General features: G+C 44.6%; 1 protein-coding gene across 8 annotated transcripts in view; it reads left to right on the top strand.

Annotated features, from left to right (window-relative positions):
• The window catches only part of LOC143299673 (uncharacterized), a 95131-nt gene that overhangs the window by 38183 nt on the left and 40985 nt on the right, over positions 1-15963 (top strand). For all 8 annotated transcript variants that reach the window (XM_076613009.1, XM_076613008.1, XM_076613012.1 and 5 more), the window contains 11 exons: positions 463-624; positions 1477-1764; positions 2704-2796; positions 4085-4173; positions 6601-6876; positions 8129-8307; positions 11913-12045; positions 12521-12601; positions 13318-13416; positions 14167-14251; positions 15279-15428. In XM_076613009.1, the coding sequence (XP_076469124.1) occupies positions 463-624; positions 1477-1764; positions 2704-2796; positions 4085-4173; positions 6601-6876; positions 8129-8307; positions 11913-12045; positions 12521-12601; positions 13318-13416; positions 14167-14251; positions 15279-15428 (1635 nt within the window). The remainder of the gene's footprint in view (positions 1-462; positions 625-1476; positions 1765-2703; positions 2797-4084; positions 4174-6600; positions 6877-8128; positions 8308-11912; positions 12046-12520; positions 12602-13317; positions 13417-14166; positions 14252-15278; positions 15429-15963) is intronic.

The raw sequence follows: 15963 nt of genomic DNA, 5'->3' as shown, positions 1-15963 counted from the left end.
GTCAGGGTGTGGGGAGTGATGCATGCCTGGGATTTTGATTGGAGTTTTGTGTCAAGGCTTGGGCACTGACATATGCTTGGATTCTGTAGTGATTTGTGGTCAGGGCAGTCGAGGTCTTCAGTGTTGGCAGATGGTGGGGGACTGTTTCAGGGGGGATGTGGTGGCAGTCTCCAGTCTGGGAGGGAATGCTTTACTCAGTCTGGCTCCATGACTAAACGATGATTGTCTTCACTGGAGGGGCATTAGTATGTTAAATCAGTACAGGCACTACCAAACACCACTGAAATGATTCTGGTGTGTGTGTTTGTGTGTGGCCTCATGGTGACCTTCGTAAGAGTATTCCTGTTTGGGCATTTTGATGATTTAAAAAAAAACCCAACATATTTTTGCTTTTATTATACTTAATTTTGGTGTGGAGATGTGCACCAGTTATGATATGATTTGATTTGATGTGATTTTCAGGGAGACACACAATCAGAGGCAGCACCAGCCCTTCCCCGTGACAAGCCCTCTGCTGGGGGCAGCCAGCACAAGATGGCCGCACAGGCTGCCTCCGACACTGACGATGAGATGGACAAGACAGAAACCGTCAGCGAATGGGAAATTGAACGGAAACGTGAGAAGGTGAGGGACAGTTGCACAATCCTTTCTTCTTTCTTCTTTTGTATTTGTGGGGCTGCCACTCTTATGTTCACTTGTATGTACAAGTGGGCTTTACATGTTTGTAGGTTTTTACCTCACCCCCAACCCCCTTCTCTCCATTCATATAAGCAGCCATGCTCCTTTTTTTTTTTTTTTTTTGCTGCCCCATTCATCTGCACCGTTTCAGTGGCATTACTCCCATGCCGCTCATTTAGATTCCCCCATACACTGCCACACCCGGGTTCGTCCGTCGCAGTTCCAGCGTCGGCAGTCCACAGGGAGCCATGCTCCATTTTCAGAGAAGCATATGCTGGGTGTATTTTTTTTCCTTAAGCCACTGAACCCTGACATAGACAACAGGATTTTTAATGTTTGTATTTGATTTTTTTTTTTTTTTTTTTTTTTTGCATGTGTGTACACATGAAGGCTCAGGCACTTACAGAGTCTGTACATCTGTTGACCTGGAAGGTCACCTCCCTAAACCAACCAGGCATAGCAACAGTGAGGAGTGGTCATTCTTGATAGAGCTGTTGTGATCATCACAGGGTCTGTTCTGTTATAATAATGCTAAAACTATTCAGTAACATCATATTCTTTTTTTTAATATTTTTTATACAAGTTGAAAAATGGAGACGTAGGATGCTTTATTTCTCTCTCTCTTATACTTTAAGAGACGGTGACAGGATCCTTTATTGTTATAGCATTTCCTTGAAATGATAGTTGTAGGACTTTTCGTTTCCTTTTCACACACCTTTTGAAACATATCATTACTAACATTGTTTTTTCATGGCTTCAGTAGATACTTGAAGGAAAGTGCTTGTTTCTTGATCACAGGAAGAAGAGGAGAAGAAGAGAAAAGAGAAAGAAGAAGAGAAGATCCGAGCAGAACAAGAGGAGATGAAGAGGAAAGAGGAAGAGCGACTGCAGCAGGAGGAAAAGCTGCGACTGGAGAGGGAACGACGGGAAGAAGAGGAGAGGAGGAGAAGACAGGAGGAGGAGGAGGAAAGGCGCAGAAAAGAGGAGGAGAGGAAGCGGGAGGAGGAGCAGCGTCGGCAGCAGTGGGAGCGGGAGGAGGCTGAACGTGCAGAGCGGCTGAGGGCCGAGGCTGAGGAGGCCTTGAAGGTAAGTTGAACTCAAACGTGAAGACTGACTTGCAGTTCTTTGCCAGTCACTGCTTTGATGGGTCACTTCCAGTGTATCTGTCTGCTGTATCCCCCAGCACCGACCGTCCTGAATAAAGCCTCTCTTGGCTGAGAGAGAGCGGGGATGTAACTTGTACAAAACAATCTCTATAAAATCAAATTCTAGCCCAGATAGTTTGGACAGCAGTTGCCTCCTCTGCTTTTATGGTGATCAAAGTTAAACATGACTGACTGTCACACATACATACATACGTCTGACATGTACTGTTCATGTGAACCATTTCACTTTGAAAGTAACTCTCAAGTTCACGAGCGCAGCAACACACTCTGCATTTATTGGTCACAGTGGGGAGTGGAAAGGTCAGTTAAGATACTCTTAGCTTATACTGTCATTATTCAATTCAAAACTTTCTAAACCTGAGATCAGGGTCTTTTGTCTGAAACAGTGAAACAGTTGTAAACAGTCTGGCCTTGATGGAGGCCCATCATCCAGAGTGAGTTAAAGACAATGATAGTAAGAATGGGCATTTATAGTGTGCTATATCTCCATAGCACAGGGGACCAATAGCGCTAACAATTTACGTCAGTATGGGGGGGGGGAGAAATCATTACAAAAATTAACACCACAGGGCACTGTGATTAACTTATGAGCAAGACAAATCAAATGTGTCAACGACACACACACACACACACACACACACACACGTACAAACACACACGTACAAACACACGTACACACACACACACACACACACACACACACACCACATCACATACCGACACCTAGTTTCAGCATGACGAATTGGGTAGGGAAGTCTATGTTTTTGGTGACAGGAGTAAGGTATGAAAAGAGACACTGACATTGTAATTTTCTTTTTTTCTTATTTATTTTATATTTTATTTTGTATTTTTCAATCAGGAGGAGTCCCAGCAGCAGCAGGCAGACAGCAGTGAGGAGGACTCCCTGGCTCATGAAGAGATTGATGGTCTGCCTCCTGTCTCCCCTAGTCAGGTCAGTGCATCACTCTGCTGTCTGCACAGCGTTGCTCAACAGTTCAAGGTTAACTCACTCAGTACGGCCAGTCCTCTCTTCTCCTCTACACAGACCCCTCGGATGTCCAGTGGGTGTCTCAATGACCCAACCTTTAGCTTCCGTCGTCAGAATTGTGGTATTCTTTGTCAACATTCACGTCTTCAGTATAAGAGCCTTCCGCTTGCAATATTTTGATGATGGTAATTGGGGTGAAACGCTGTTAACGTCGTCTCTTTCGCCGTTCGTATGGAGAGAGTTAACTCATTCTACCCCACAGCTCCATCCCTGTTTACAACTCCCATGGACCAGTGCTACATGAGACCACTGCAGAAAAAAAGCAAAAACAGGGTGGTTCACTAAAACGATGAAAATCGTTGGAGACTTGTGGATTTAATCGGTCGAACAAAGCTTTGTTTTCATGCTTCTGGAATCCGTAAACGGTTCAGTTTAGAATGCGAACTGTACCAAGCAAGAGTGAACAAAATTTGAATAGTGTGTTGGTATGACAATACTGGTACCTGGTCCACGGGGGAAGTAATCATGGTAGGAGTTAACTTGTACCTGGAGTAGAATGAGTTAAAAAGTCCCTTTGTCTTTTATGGCCAATGGTTCTTTTTCGTGTACTAAGTGCATGCTGCACACGGTGCCTTGGTTTACTGTTATATCCGAATGACTAGCATGCAGACCACCACTGAAGGTCTAGTGGAGGGTGGAGAGTAAACAACAGGGTGCGTATGGAAATAGAACCTGAGGACGCTTGCTTCCTTGCCAGGTGCATCATCACCGGGTCACATCTCCACAAGAACTAAAATCTTGATGGTGAGTGCAGTAAGTTTCTCGCCAACACAGGTACACAGGTCTCTGTCATGGTGAAGGTACACAGATCTCTGTCATGGTGAAGAAAACTGATTCCTGTCTCCTGATTTAATTTCTTTTAACTTTTTTTTTTATAGATTTTTTCTTTAAAATGAGTGTATGTATTTTGGTTAACATAAGTACGTTTCTCTTGTCCTCCCAAATTTGTGTGAAGTGGATTTAAGGGTTGTGATTTCTCAAAACTTGAGTGTTTAATGTGTGACAGTATGAGAGTTTTACACAAACAGATGTGGAAACCTGTACTATATGTGATTTTTGAACCTATATTCACAGGACTTGGTCACAGTTGTGGAAACCTGTACTATATGTGATTTTTGAACCTATATTCACAGGACTTGGTCACAGTTGTGGAAACCTGTACTATATGTGATTTTTGAACCTATATTCTCAGGACTTGGTCACCCTGAACTCCTGTCAGAACAACTCCCAAGGGAACGAGGCACAGACTGTGACCTCAACCAGGACTGAAGTCGTCACACGGTGTGTATGGACTGCCACAGTCAGGATCAAATTCTTTTCTGTTTTTTTGTTTTTACGTTGTCTTCTCAAAGGGGGGTGGTTGCTGCTGCTTGTGGTGTTGTTCCATCATATGCACCATTTTTTTGCTGATGTTTTCCTTTATTTCACTTTGTTTCAATATTAAAACAATGTACCTGCACCATCATCATTTGCACTGTATTTGCCAATTTTTTGGCCTTCATGTGTGAACAGAGTGAGTCTGTTTGATAACCCTGCTTTGGTTGTCTGTGTGCCCGTGTGTCTATATGTCTGTGTTTATGACATGTGTCTGTGTTTAACTTTGACAAATACTTTTCTCCTGGAAATACTTGGTCTGTCAGTACCAAATATGGATTAAACATGCAGAGAAAAAAATCTTTCCTCTCATTAAAGGTTGTCAGCATTCCAGGTTAAACTGTATTTAGGGATCGTGGACATTTCATTTGTTCATTTCTTTTAGCCTCAGGATTTGCAAGGTATTCTTTAGTCATTCCTTGTTCGTTGCCAGATAACATTTGTTTTACCGGGATCAGCTTTTGGTTGAGGTTGATAACAATGCTGCTATTGAGAAGAAACTGAATGTCATCAGATCATAGCATGCAAATTATCTGACAGTGGGGTACCCCAAAATAAACAAAACCAACAAGTAAACAAAAACTGATAAATGAAAACAATTCATAAACAGATAAACAAAGTGAATGACATCAGACCATAGCATATAGAAATAATTTCTGACAATGAGTAAACAAGTAATTAAAACTGATCCAAAAAAAACAAAAAAATCAACAGAAAAACAAACAAACTGAATAATGACATGAGATCATAGCCATTGTAAGGTTAGGTTAGGGGCAGTGAATTGATATCTACTTGTGTGTCTTGAGCTGGGCATAGGAAGGCAGGGCCCAGTCCTCTCCTTCCCGCCCATTAATCTTCCCCAGCCAAACTCGGGTACCCATTCACATGTGGGTGGGGTGAGGAGAATCCGAGGAAAATGCCTTTCCATTGAAGAGGACACCATGCTGAAACGGGAGCCTCGAACCCCGATCAACGGTGAACACTGGATCAGAAGATCCACCACTTGACCGATTCTGCCATGGCGCCTCCTAGCCTTGTACTAAAAGTAAACAGCTGATGGTGCATCTTGTTTTTCCTGTCTACCCTGAAGACCAGGGTGACCCACAAACCCCATGCACACAGAGAGAGAGAGGGTCAGGAGAGAGAGAGAGGGGGATCACTGAGCGTGACTGGCCCAGGCAGTGAAGCATGACCGTTTATTCAGGGATTAAACCAGGCACCTGCCACCATTCCCTTCTTCCTTCTTAATCTGCGAGGGCTCTCATTTTCTGTGCCCACCCTGCTAATCTGCCCCTAGGGGACAGACCGACTGACTGGCAGAGTGACAGTGGGTTGACACTGGTCATTGTGGAGTGGATTTGTGTCCCTGATCAGCGTCTGCTGTGCTGCTGCTGTTTTTTGTTTGTTTTTTTGTTTGTTTGTGTTTACCTTCTGCTGTGCAGAGTTTTGTGTGTGGCTGTTTTGACTTACTCCTTGCCTTCTGTGGATATGACGTTAGCTGTGGAATATAATGTGGTGGTGTCTGAGTGCTTTGTTTTTTTTTTGTGGTGTGATGTTCGTAAGCTGTGAAATCAGTGACAGTGATATTGTATTAGTGCTGATCTGATGATGAGAGCTGTGAAATTATTCACAGTGACATTGTGTCAGAGCTGATTTGATGATGTGAGCTTTGAAATCAGTGACAGTGACATTGTATCAGTGCTGATATGATGACGTGAGCTTTAAAATCAGTGATAGTGACTGTGTCAGTGATGATGTGAGCTGTGAAATCAGTCATAGTGACAGTGTCATTGCTGATGCGATGATGATTTGGGCTTTAAAATCAGTGACAGCGATGGTGTGTCAGTGCTGACGTGATGATGATGTGAGCTTTGACATCAGTGATAGTGTGTCAGTGCTGATGTCATGATGTGAGCTGATGTCGTATGAAATGAGTGACAGTGTGTCAGAGCTGTCATGAATGAGCACATATACCACCGTCTCCTGCTGGGAGAGCTGGGGAAAATTTTTCTCAGGTGAAAATGCTTCTACCTTTCATGAAAGTATAGGATTCTGTAGGTACGTAACGTATTTGCACAAGATGGTTAAATCTGTTAAATTGTTGGGGTAAAGTAAAGACTTCAGTCATGGAAGGTGTTTTTTTTTAAATGACGAAGGAGAGGATAGGGCCTCACCTACCTGTGCCAAACCCCGAGATATCAGTGGATGTGAATTCACTGTCCTGATGGCCGTAAAAGACAAAGAGGCCTTTAACCCATAATTCTTGAGCTACACTGTGCAGACAGCACAATGTATGGGACTTTTAACCTTTTTCACACCGCATGTCATTTCCAGAGAGGAGCTGAAGAGAGTGGAGGAGCAGATCCGGGAAGAGGCCATCGCCAGCAGCAGTGCCAGCAAGAGTCGGGCGGGTGTGGGTGTGGGTGTGGGGAGCTATGGGTCCCTGCAGCCCCAGCAGTCACAGGGCGTGCCCCAGGCATCCAGCAGCAGTTACCTGGCGGGGCCCACCGCCCAGCAGATCAAGCAGCGCCTGCAGATCGGCACCTCCCCCTCTGCCTACCACAGCGACGGCATGGAGTCTGATGATTCCCTGGCCTCCGACATGGACAGGTCAGTATGTTTATGTGTGTGTGTCCGAATAAATGGCTTTTTTTATGTATGTATGCTATTGTTCCAGTGTATGTGGAGTGATGGCCTAGAGGTAACGCATCCGCCTAGGAAGTGAGAGAATCTGAGCGTGCTGGTTCGAATCACGGCTCAGTCGCCGATATTTTCTCCCCCTCCACTAGACCTTGAGTGGTGGTCTGGATGCTAGTCATTCAAATGAGACAATAAACCGAGGTCCCGTGTGCAGCATGCACTTAGCGCACGTAAAAGAACCCATGGCAACAAAAGGGTTGTTCCTGGCAAAATTCTGTAGAAAAATCCACTTCGATAGGAAAAACAAATAAAACTGCACGCAGGAAAAAATACAAAAAAATGGGTGGCGCTGTAGTGTAGCGACGCGCTCTTCCTGGGGAGAGCAGCCTGAATTTCACACAGAGAAATCTGTTGTGATAAAAAGAAATACAAATACAAATGTGCTCAGGTTAAAATGCATGCATGCAAACGTGTGGCAGCACATGCGGCACACGAATGTGCCCAGCTGTGAGCTTTTTTTTTTAAGAATTTGCTGCAGCATCATCTAGACCATTTTAGTGGCATTACTCTCATGTCACTTACTCCAAATCCCCCACATGTACACACCCAAACCAGGTCCATCTGCTGTAGTACCAGTGATGTCGACAGACCACAGGGTACTATCAATGTTAGGTCACCAGAGGAAGCCACACACCAGACGAGACCCTGCACTGCTGCTGCGTCACTTCAGTGATGCTCAGTAGTGAATATTCCGATTCAACATACTGAGGACACCACCTTACCAAGCCCCCTACTGATGATAATAATTGTTTAGTTGTGGAGCAAGACTGAGTGAGTGTTGCCACAGAACAGTGGGGTTTTTTTGTTTTTTGTTTGTTTTGTTTTTTGTGGTATGTAGTTATTATGCATATTGTGTAGATTTACACGAGTCATGTGCCACCTCAGCTCCTGAATTTCATGGTATGGTTTAAACAAGGCCCCTTCTGCAGCATGCACTTAGCACACATAAAAGAACTCACGTTAACAAAAGCATTATCCCTGACAAAAAATCTGTAGAAAACACAACTTTGATAGAAAAAAAAGTCACTTGCAGGCAGAAAAAGAAAAGAAAAAAAACCGGTGGCACTCTCGGTGTAGCAAAGCACTCTCCCTGGGCAGAGCGGCCTGAATTTCACACAGAGAAATCTGTTGTGACAAAGATTTATACAGTACATGTTTTCAGGAACGAGGCTCAGTCCTACCCAGCCATGTTGGGCAGCACGCAGAGCTTCCGCCCTGACTTCAACATGGCGGATGACGACGTTCTCTCCTACACCTCCACAGAGTTTGAGGGGAATGACCCTGCCCCGCCCTCTTCCGGACCCTTTGTGCGAGACGTGCTGTTGAACATGAACCTGTCTGGTGAGTTCTTTTTGGAGGGGGTGGGATTTTGGGGTGGGGTGGGAATGGATGGGGGGTGTAGCGTGGGTGTGTGTGCATGTGAGTGTGTGTGTGTGTGTGTGTGTGTGTGTGTGTGTGTAATACAATATAGAATAGTACAGTGAAATACAACACAGTACAGTACAATACAATGCAGCATATTTTCATACAGTACAATACAATCCAATACAATACAGTACAGTACAAAACAATACAGTGCAATACAGTACAGTATAGAGCAGTGCAATGCAAGATAATGCATTGCATCACAATACCTCACAACCTGAGATGACACAACAATACAATGCAATACAATACAATACAATACAATACAATACAATGCAATGCCATTCACACACCTCTGTAGGGGTGCTGGGGAACACAGGGCAACATTGTGTTGCATCACAACACAACACAACATGACATGGCACAGCATGACAGAATACGATACAATAGGATACAATACAGTACAATACAATACAATGCAGTGCATTGGAATGCAGTGTAACACAGTGCTGTTCACAGACGTCTCTAAAGACGCTGGGGTAAGCCCCCCTTGCTGAAGACTTCATCTTGTGCCAAGGGCAGAGAGACTGATAATGCTGTCTTTCAGGTCCTATTCTCTAAACTGGACCAGTGTAGCTCTTGTCGGGTTGGGAGGTTTTCTTCTTCTTCTTCTTCTTCTTCTTCTGCGTTCGTGGGCTGCAACTCCCACGTTCACTTGTATGTACATGAGTGGGCTTTTACGTGTATGACCGTTTTTACCCTGCCATGTAGGCAGCCATACTCCGCTTTCGGGGGTGTGCATGCTGGGTATTTACTTGTTTCCGTAACCCACCGAACGCTGACATGGATTACAGGATCTTTAACGTGCGTATTTGATCTTTTGCTTGCGTGTACACACGAAGGGGGTTCAGGCACTAGCAGGTCTGCACACATGTTGACCTGGGAGATCGGAAAAATCTCCACCCTTTACCCACCAGGCGCCGTCACCGAGATTGGAACCCGGGACCCTCAGATTGAAAGTCCAACGCTTTAACCATTCGGCTATTGCGCCCGTCGGTTGGGAGGTTTGAACCAAGCAGCTAGAGCATGCATCAGGGCATGATGTGCTCTGCGCAAGACAGGATCCAGCAGTGTCAGTGTGCCCCACAGCTTCTCCACACAGTGATACTGTTCATTGCTGCTTGTTTCTCTGTCCACCCCAGTCATCTTTGCCACCACTGTCAAACTGTAAGAGTGGAGTGTAACAGTGACGGGCGCAATAGCCGAGTGGTTAAAGCGTTGGACTGTCAATCTGAGGGTCCCGGGTTCGAATCATGGTGATGGCGCCTGGTGGGTAAAGGGTGGAGATTTTTACGATCTCCCAGGTCAACATATGTGCAGACCTGCTAGTGCCTGAACCCCCTTCGTGTGTGCAAGCAGAAGATCAAATACGCACGTTAAAGATCCTGTAATCCATGTCAGCGTTTGGTGGGTTATGGAAACAAGAACATACCCAGCATGCACACCCCCGAAAACGGAGTATGGCTGCCTACACTGTGGGGTAAAAACGGTCATACACGTAAAAGCCCACTCGTGTGCATACGAGTGAACGTGGGAGTTGCAGCCCACGAACGCAGAAGAAGAAGAAGAGTGTAACAGTGAAGTGGTTGTGACTCAGTGGTAGCGCATCCACCTCAGAAATGAGAGAATCTGAGCGCACAGGATCGATTCCCACTCTCGCCAGTATTTTCTCCCCTCCCACTAGTCCTTGAGTGCTGGTCAGGACATCCGTCATCCAGATGAGACGATGAACGGAGGTCCCATGTGTGGCATGCTTTTAATGCATGTAAAAGAACCCATGGCAAGGAAAGGGTTGTCCCTGGCAAAAAAATCCTCTATGACATGAAAAGAAATGCAATTCCTGGCAGAAAAAAAAAAGAAGAAAAAGGGTGGCGCTGCTCTGCTCTAAAGGAACGCAGTCTTCCTGGGAAGAGGTGCTGGAATTTAGCACAGAGAAATCTGTTGTGGTGAAAGAGAAATGCAGTGCAGTGCAGTACGGTACAGTACAGTTTTGTATAGTACAGGGCAGCACAGTAAATATAGTACAGCGCAGTACAGTATGGTACAGTGCGATACAATACAACACAGTAGTAATAATGCTGTGCAGCGCTGTACAACAGAACACAATACAACACAATGCAGTAGTAATAACACCGTGCAGCACTGTACAGCACAATGCAACGCAACGCAATGCAGTAGTAATAATGCTGTGCAGCGCTGTACAACAGAACACAATACAACACAATGCAGTAGTAATAACACTGTGCAGCACTGTACAACACAACGCAACGCAGTGCAGTAGTAATAACACTGTGCAGCACTGTACAACACAACACAACGCAGTGCAGTAGTAATAACACTGTGCAGCACTGTACAACACAACACAACACAGTGCAGTAGTAATAACACTGTGCAGCACTGTACAACACAACACAACGCAACACAGTGCAGTAGTAATAACACTGTGCAGCACTGTACAACACAACACAACGCAACGCAGTGCAGTAGTAATAACACTGTGCAGCACTGTACAACACAACACAACACAACGCAACGCAACACAGTGCAATGCAGTAGTAATAACACTGTGCAGCACTGTACAACACAACATAACACAACACAGTGCAGTAGTAATAACGCTGTGCAGCACTGTACAACACAACACAACACAGTGCAGTGCAGTAGTAATAACACTGTGCAGCACTGTACAACACAACACAACACAACGCAACGCAACACAGTGCAATGCAGTAGTAATAACACTGTGCAGCACTGTACAACACAACTTAACAATAACACAGTGCAGTAGTAATAACGCTGTGCAGCACTGTACAACACAACACAACACAGTGCAGTGCAGTAGTAATAACACTGTGCAGCACTGTACAACACAACACAGTGCAGTAGTAATAACACTGCAGCACTGTACAACACAACGCAATGCAGTGCAGTAGTAATAACACTGTGCAGCACTGTACAACACAACGCAATGCAGTGCAGTAGTAATAACACTGTGTAGCACTGTACAACACAACACAACGCAACGCAACACAACGCAGTGCAGTAGTAATAACACTGTGTAGCACTGTACAACACAACACAACGCAACGCAACACAACGCAGTGCAGTAGTAATAACACTGTGTAGCACTGTACAACACAACACAACGCAACGCAACACAACGCAGTGCAGTAGTAATAACACTGTGCAGCACTGTACAACACAACACAACACAACACAACACAGTGCAGTGCAGTAGTAATAACACTGTGCAACGCTGTACAACACAACGCAATGCAGTGCAGTAGTAATAACACTGTGCAACGCTGTACAACACAACGCAATGCAGTGCAGTAGTAATAACACTGTGCAGCACTGTACAACACAACACAACACAACACAACACAGTGCAATGCAGTAGTAATAACACTGTGCAGCACTGTACAACACAACGCAACACAACACAACACAACACAACACACCACAACGCAACGCACTGCAGTAGTACTAACACTGTGTAGCACCACTGTTGGTGTGTGCAGACCCGTCCACCCTGGTGCAGGTCCAGGACTACATCCGGGAGACAAAGCGCCACATGGAGCAGGAGCGCAACCAGCGCACGGTGCTGGACAACAAGCTGCGACTGCTGGCCAAGGAGAAACAGGACCTTGTCAGGTGACAGGCGTGCTTGTGCTGAAAATAAGGAAGCTTGTGGTGGATTGGTGGGGTGTTGGGCAGGGCGGGAGGCACTGGTCATATTTCCGATGGAAAGAAATTAAAGGAGGACAAGTCTTCCAGTGCAGAACGGTGAGTTACTTTGACAAAGATTCAAAGAAATTTGTTTTGCCCATTTTGGAGAGTGGAGGATACATAGCACTGCACAGCATACTTACACATTGAATCACATCTTCAGTCTAACAATGTCAAACAAGACAAGTAAAAAAGACACACCAGAAATTTTTTTTTTTTTTTTTTGTTTTTTTTTGTTTACAAAAAATGATGGTACAGCTTTTTTGTCCTCTCCAAAGCAATGACAGTTCAGATGTGTGTGTGTGTGTGTGTGTGTGTGTGTGTGGACCATCTTTTTAGATAGCAGCAGTATTGGTGTGGTGCGTGTTGACTGTAGTTGTCTGTTGCCGGTGCTCCCCAGGAAGCTGGAGGGTGTGACGGAGACCAAGCAGTCCCTGGAGCAGAACAAGCTGGACCTGGAGGCACGCATCCGCTCACTGGAGTAAGTGTCTGGACTCTGTAGCCTGTCTGCAGGAGATGGGGGGATTGGTGGGGTGGCATTGCTAGATTGCTGCTGCAGAACAGTTGTGGGCTGATGCCAGTGTGTCGCAGCTAGGAAGCGAGGGTCCATGGGTTGGAGGCTTGCACCAGACCGGGATTTTTACTTCCCTCCCCCACCCACCCCCTTCTCACTGCCTGACCCCCCCCCCTCACCCCCCCATTAGATTTTTGGTGGTCTTGGTGTTAGTTTTTCAGTTGAGATGATAAATCAAGCTCTTGTGTGTAACATGCACTTGGCGCATACGTTAAAGAACACACGGTAACAAAGGGGTTGCCCCTGGCAGAATTCTGTAAAAGGAAATTACTTTGTTAAATTACTGTGATTGTAAAACAAGTACACTTGTGGATAGGAAAAAAAGGGCAAAGAGCAGTCCATGTTTCACACATAGCAAGTTGTACCGGTATTCTTCTGCACACTTCTAAGAAATAGGCTTTGCAGTCCACTTAGTTTAGTCATAATTGAATTGGTCAGGCATAAATTTGACATAATTTTGGCACTATTATAGATTCACTGAAACATAAGCAGAAATGTGAAAAATTGTAGCTATACTGGGAACATTGGACTTCTGTTTTGTTTGTTATTGTGGTTATTTATAGAACTTGTGTTGTGTTGATTTTCATGTACCACAGATACATGTTGATTTTCATGTACTACAGATACAACCTGTCAGAGGAACAAGAGAAGAAGCGTAGTGCTGAGCTTCTGTTGACCAAAACCAAAGAGCAGCTGGGTCGCAAGGAGGAGCAGTTCACAACGTGAGTTGTTTGTCATATCTTTTCCTCACTTTGGAACGTGTGTGTGTGGAACAGACATTTGGTAGCTTGGAGAATGTAGAAGCTGGTTGACTTGTGCTACTGATTCGGTGCAACTGAATCCACGGTGATCGAAAGAGACTGATGGGATGGCGTGCGGAATGTTAATGAGTAAGGATGACTGGCCAATGAAATTCTTTGGCTGGAGATCGGACTTATCCTCAGAGCAGTGTGTTGGTTGAATTTCTCAAGAATTCATCTCTCATATGTGCACATGTGCTCAAGTCCAAAAACGGCTTCAGAATAAGTGAATTTAACTCACTCAGTACGGCCAGTCCTCTCCTCTACTCTACATAGACCCCTCGGATGTCCAGTGGGTGTCTGAATGACCCAACCTTTAGCTTCCGTCGTCAGAACTGTGGTATTCTTTGTCAATATTCACCTCTTCAGTATAAGAGCCTTCCGCTTGCAATATTTTGATGATGATAATTGGGATGAAACGCTGTTAACGTCGTCTCTTTCGCCGTTCGTATGGAGAGAGTTAAGAAAGAGCATGCTCAGCTTGTAAGATAGTTTGTCGTGACAAGCAAATGTGTGAGACTGATGAAGAAGAATGGGTTATGAATCTAACTGTGAAAAAACACTTTATTGCATCCGCCAGTGTCTGTTCCTGATAGTTATTTTGGTGGTAAGACACATTTGTATGCTGTTTTTTCTTGATACACTTTCTGTTTTGTTTTGCTTTTCTTCTAGTGAACTGGAAGGAAAGCAGAGAGCTGAGCTGATAAAGCGCAACATAGAGCTAGAGATGAAGGCCGCCCAGAACACCATCAAAGATGTAAGTAGGAATGATTTTAATCGTGGTCCTTATAGGTTTTTATTCTTTAGCCCAGAACACCATCAAAGATGTAAGTATGAATGATTTTAATCGTGGTCCTTATAGGTTTTATTCTTTAGCCCAGAACACCATCAAAGATGTAAGTATGAATGATTTTAATCGTGGTCCTTATAGGTTTTATTCTTTAGCATCTCAGCCATGGGTTTTTTTTTTCAGGTTTATGAAAGAAAACTGTAATTTACTGGCCCAAAATTGTTTGGTCAAAGCATCTCAGTGTTTCAAAAAACCTACCTCTTTTCCAAATAGCTTTTCCCTCACTCTTTCCAGTCTTTACTGTCTCTAGCTTTCTGTTCACATGCGTTAGTTTTAGTCTTTAGTCATACCTTTAGAACGTTACGTCATTTTGCATTCACAAACATTATGTCAGCTTCATCCTGCTTGGGTTGAGTGTGTCAAATGTCTTTGGTGTTGGTAAATTCATGGGGCAATGTTACTGGAGGAAGGAGGTGGTGGTCTTCACTCTGGGGGTTACATTTACTCCTTCTGGTGGTGCAACAAAGCACCTGTTGTCTACACTGCGGTGTTTAGTAGGTGGTGTCCTGCATATGTTGAATAAGAAAAGGCAGTACTGACTGAACACCACAGAAGTGGCTTGGTAGCAGTGCAGGGTCTCCTCTGGTGTGTGGCTTCCTGGTGACCTGATAAATAAATGAATTGAAGAATGATAAAGTGAAAGCAATGATTAGAATAAAGCAAGAACAAAAATGGGCCACACTCAGTGAACTTACATGGACTGCCACCCACACACACACACAGTGACATAAGCATGCAAACATGCACACATGCGCACACACTCACACGCACATACACACACACGCACACACACACACACACATGCATACACACACACTCACACACACACGCAAAAACACGCACACACATACACCCTCGCACACACAGATGACAGGGCAGCAAAAAACAACAGCAACATAATGTGAACTTGACGGTGGCTGTGTTGTGTGTGCAGCTAGAGGAGGAGAAGGACGAGCTGGAGCGACAGCTGCAGGGGCAGATAGAACACTCTCGGCGCCTGCAGGACCAGCTGAACGATGAGCAGTCCCGGCTGGCCTTCCAGAAACACCAGCAGACCATGGCCAGCTCCGGCACCACAGCTCGCGTAGGTTCTTCTGGCTTAACTCTGGACGCTAGGCATTTGGATGAGACGATAAACTGAGGTCCCATGTGCAGCATGCACGTAAAAGAACCCACGGCAACAAAAGGGTTGCCCCTGGCAAAATTCTGTAGAAAATTCCACTTCGTTAGGAAAAACAAATAAAAAGCTGCAGGCAGGAAAAAATACCCAAGAAAAGGTTGTCGCTCTCATTGTAGTGATGTGTTCTCCATGGGGAGAGCAGCCAGAATTTCACATAGAGAAATCTGTTGTGACAAAAAAGAGTAATACAATTCAATGCAACAATACAATACAATACAATACAATGCAATAGAATGCCACTGCAGTGAACATGTTCAAATTATGTTTTATTATTATTATTATTATTTTTACGTAGAAGTGAAATCAAGTGTGACATTTTCTTCAAATTGATCTTGATAGATACCGTCACTCATACCAAATCCTGGTCTGGTTGTGGGATTGATAGATATATGAAATGTTATAACAGTGCATCTTTTGTGATTACATGAATCACTCTGAT

Source organism: Babylonia areolata, chromosome 25 (assembly GCF_041734735.1).
Source record: "Babylonia areolata isolate BAREFJ2019XMU chromosome 25, ASM4173473v1, whole genome shotgun sequence".
In the NCBI taxonomy this organism is placed as follows: domain Eukaryota; kingdom Metazoa; phylum Mollusca; class Gastropoda; order Neogastropoda; family Buccinidae; genus Babylonia; species Babylonia areolata.
Note: the sequence above shows the minus strand (reverse complement) of the source record. Positions and strands in the feature narration are given on the sequence as shown.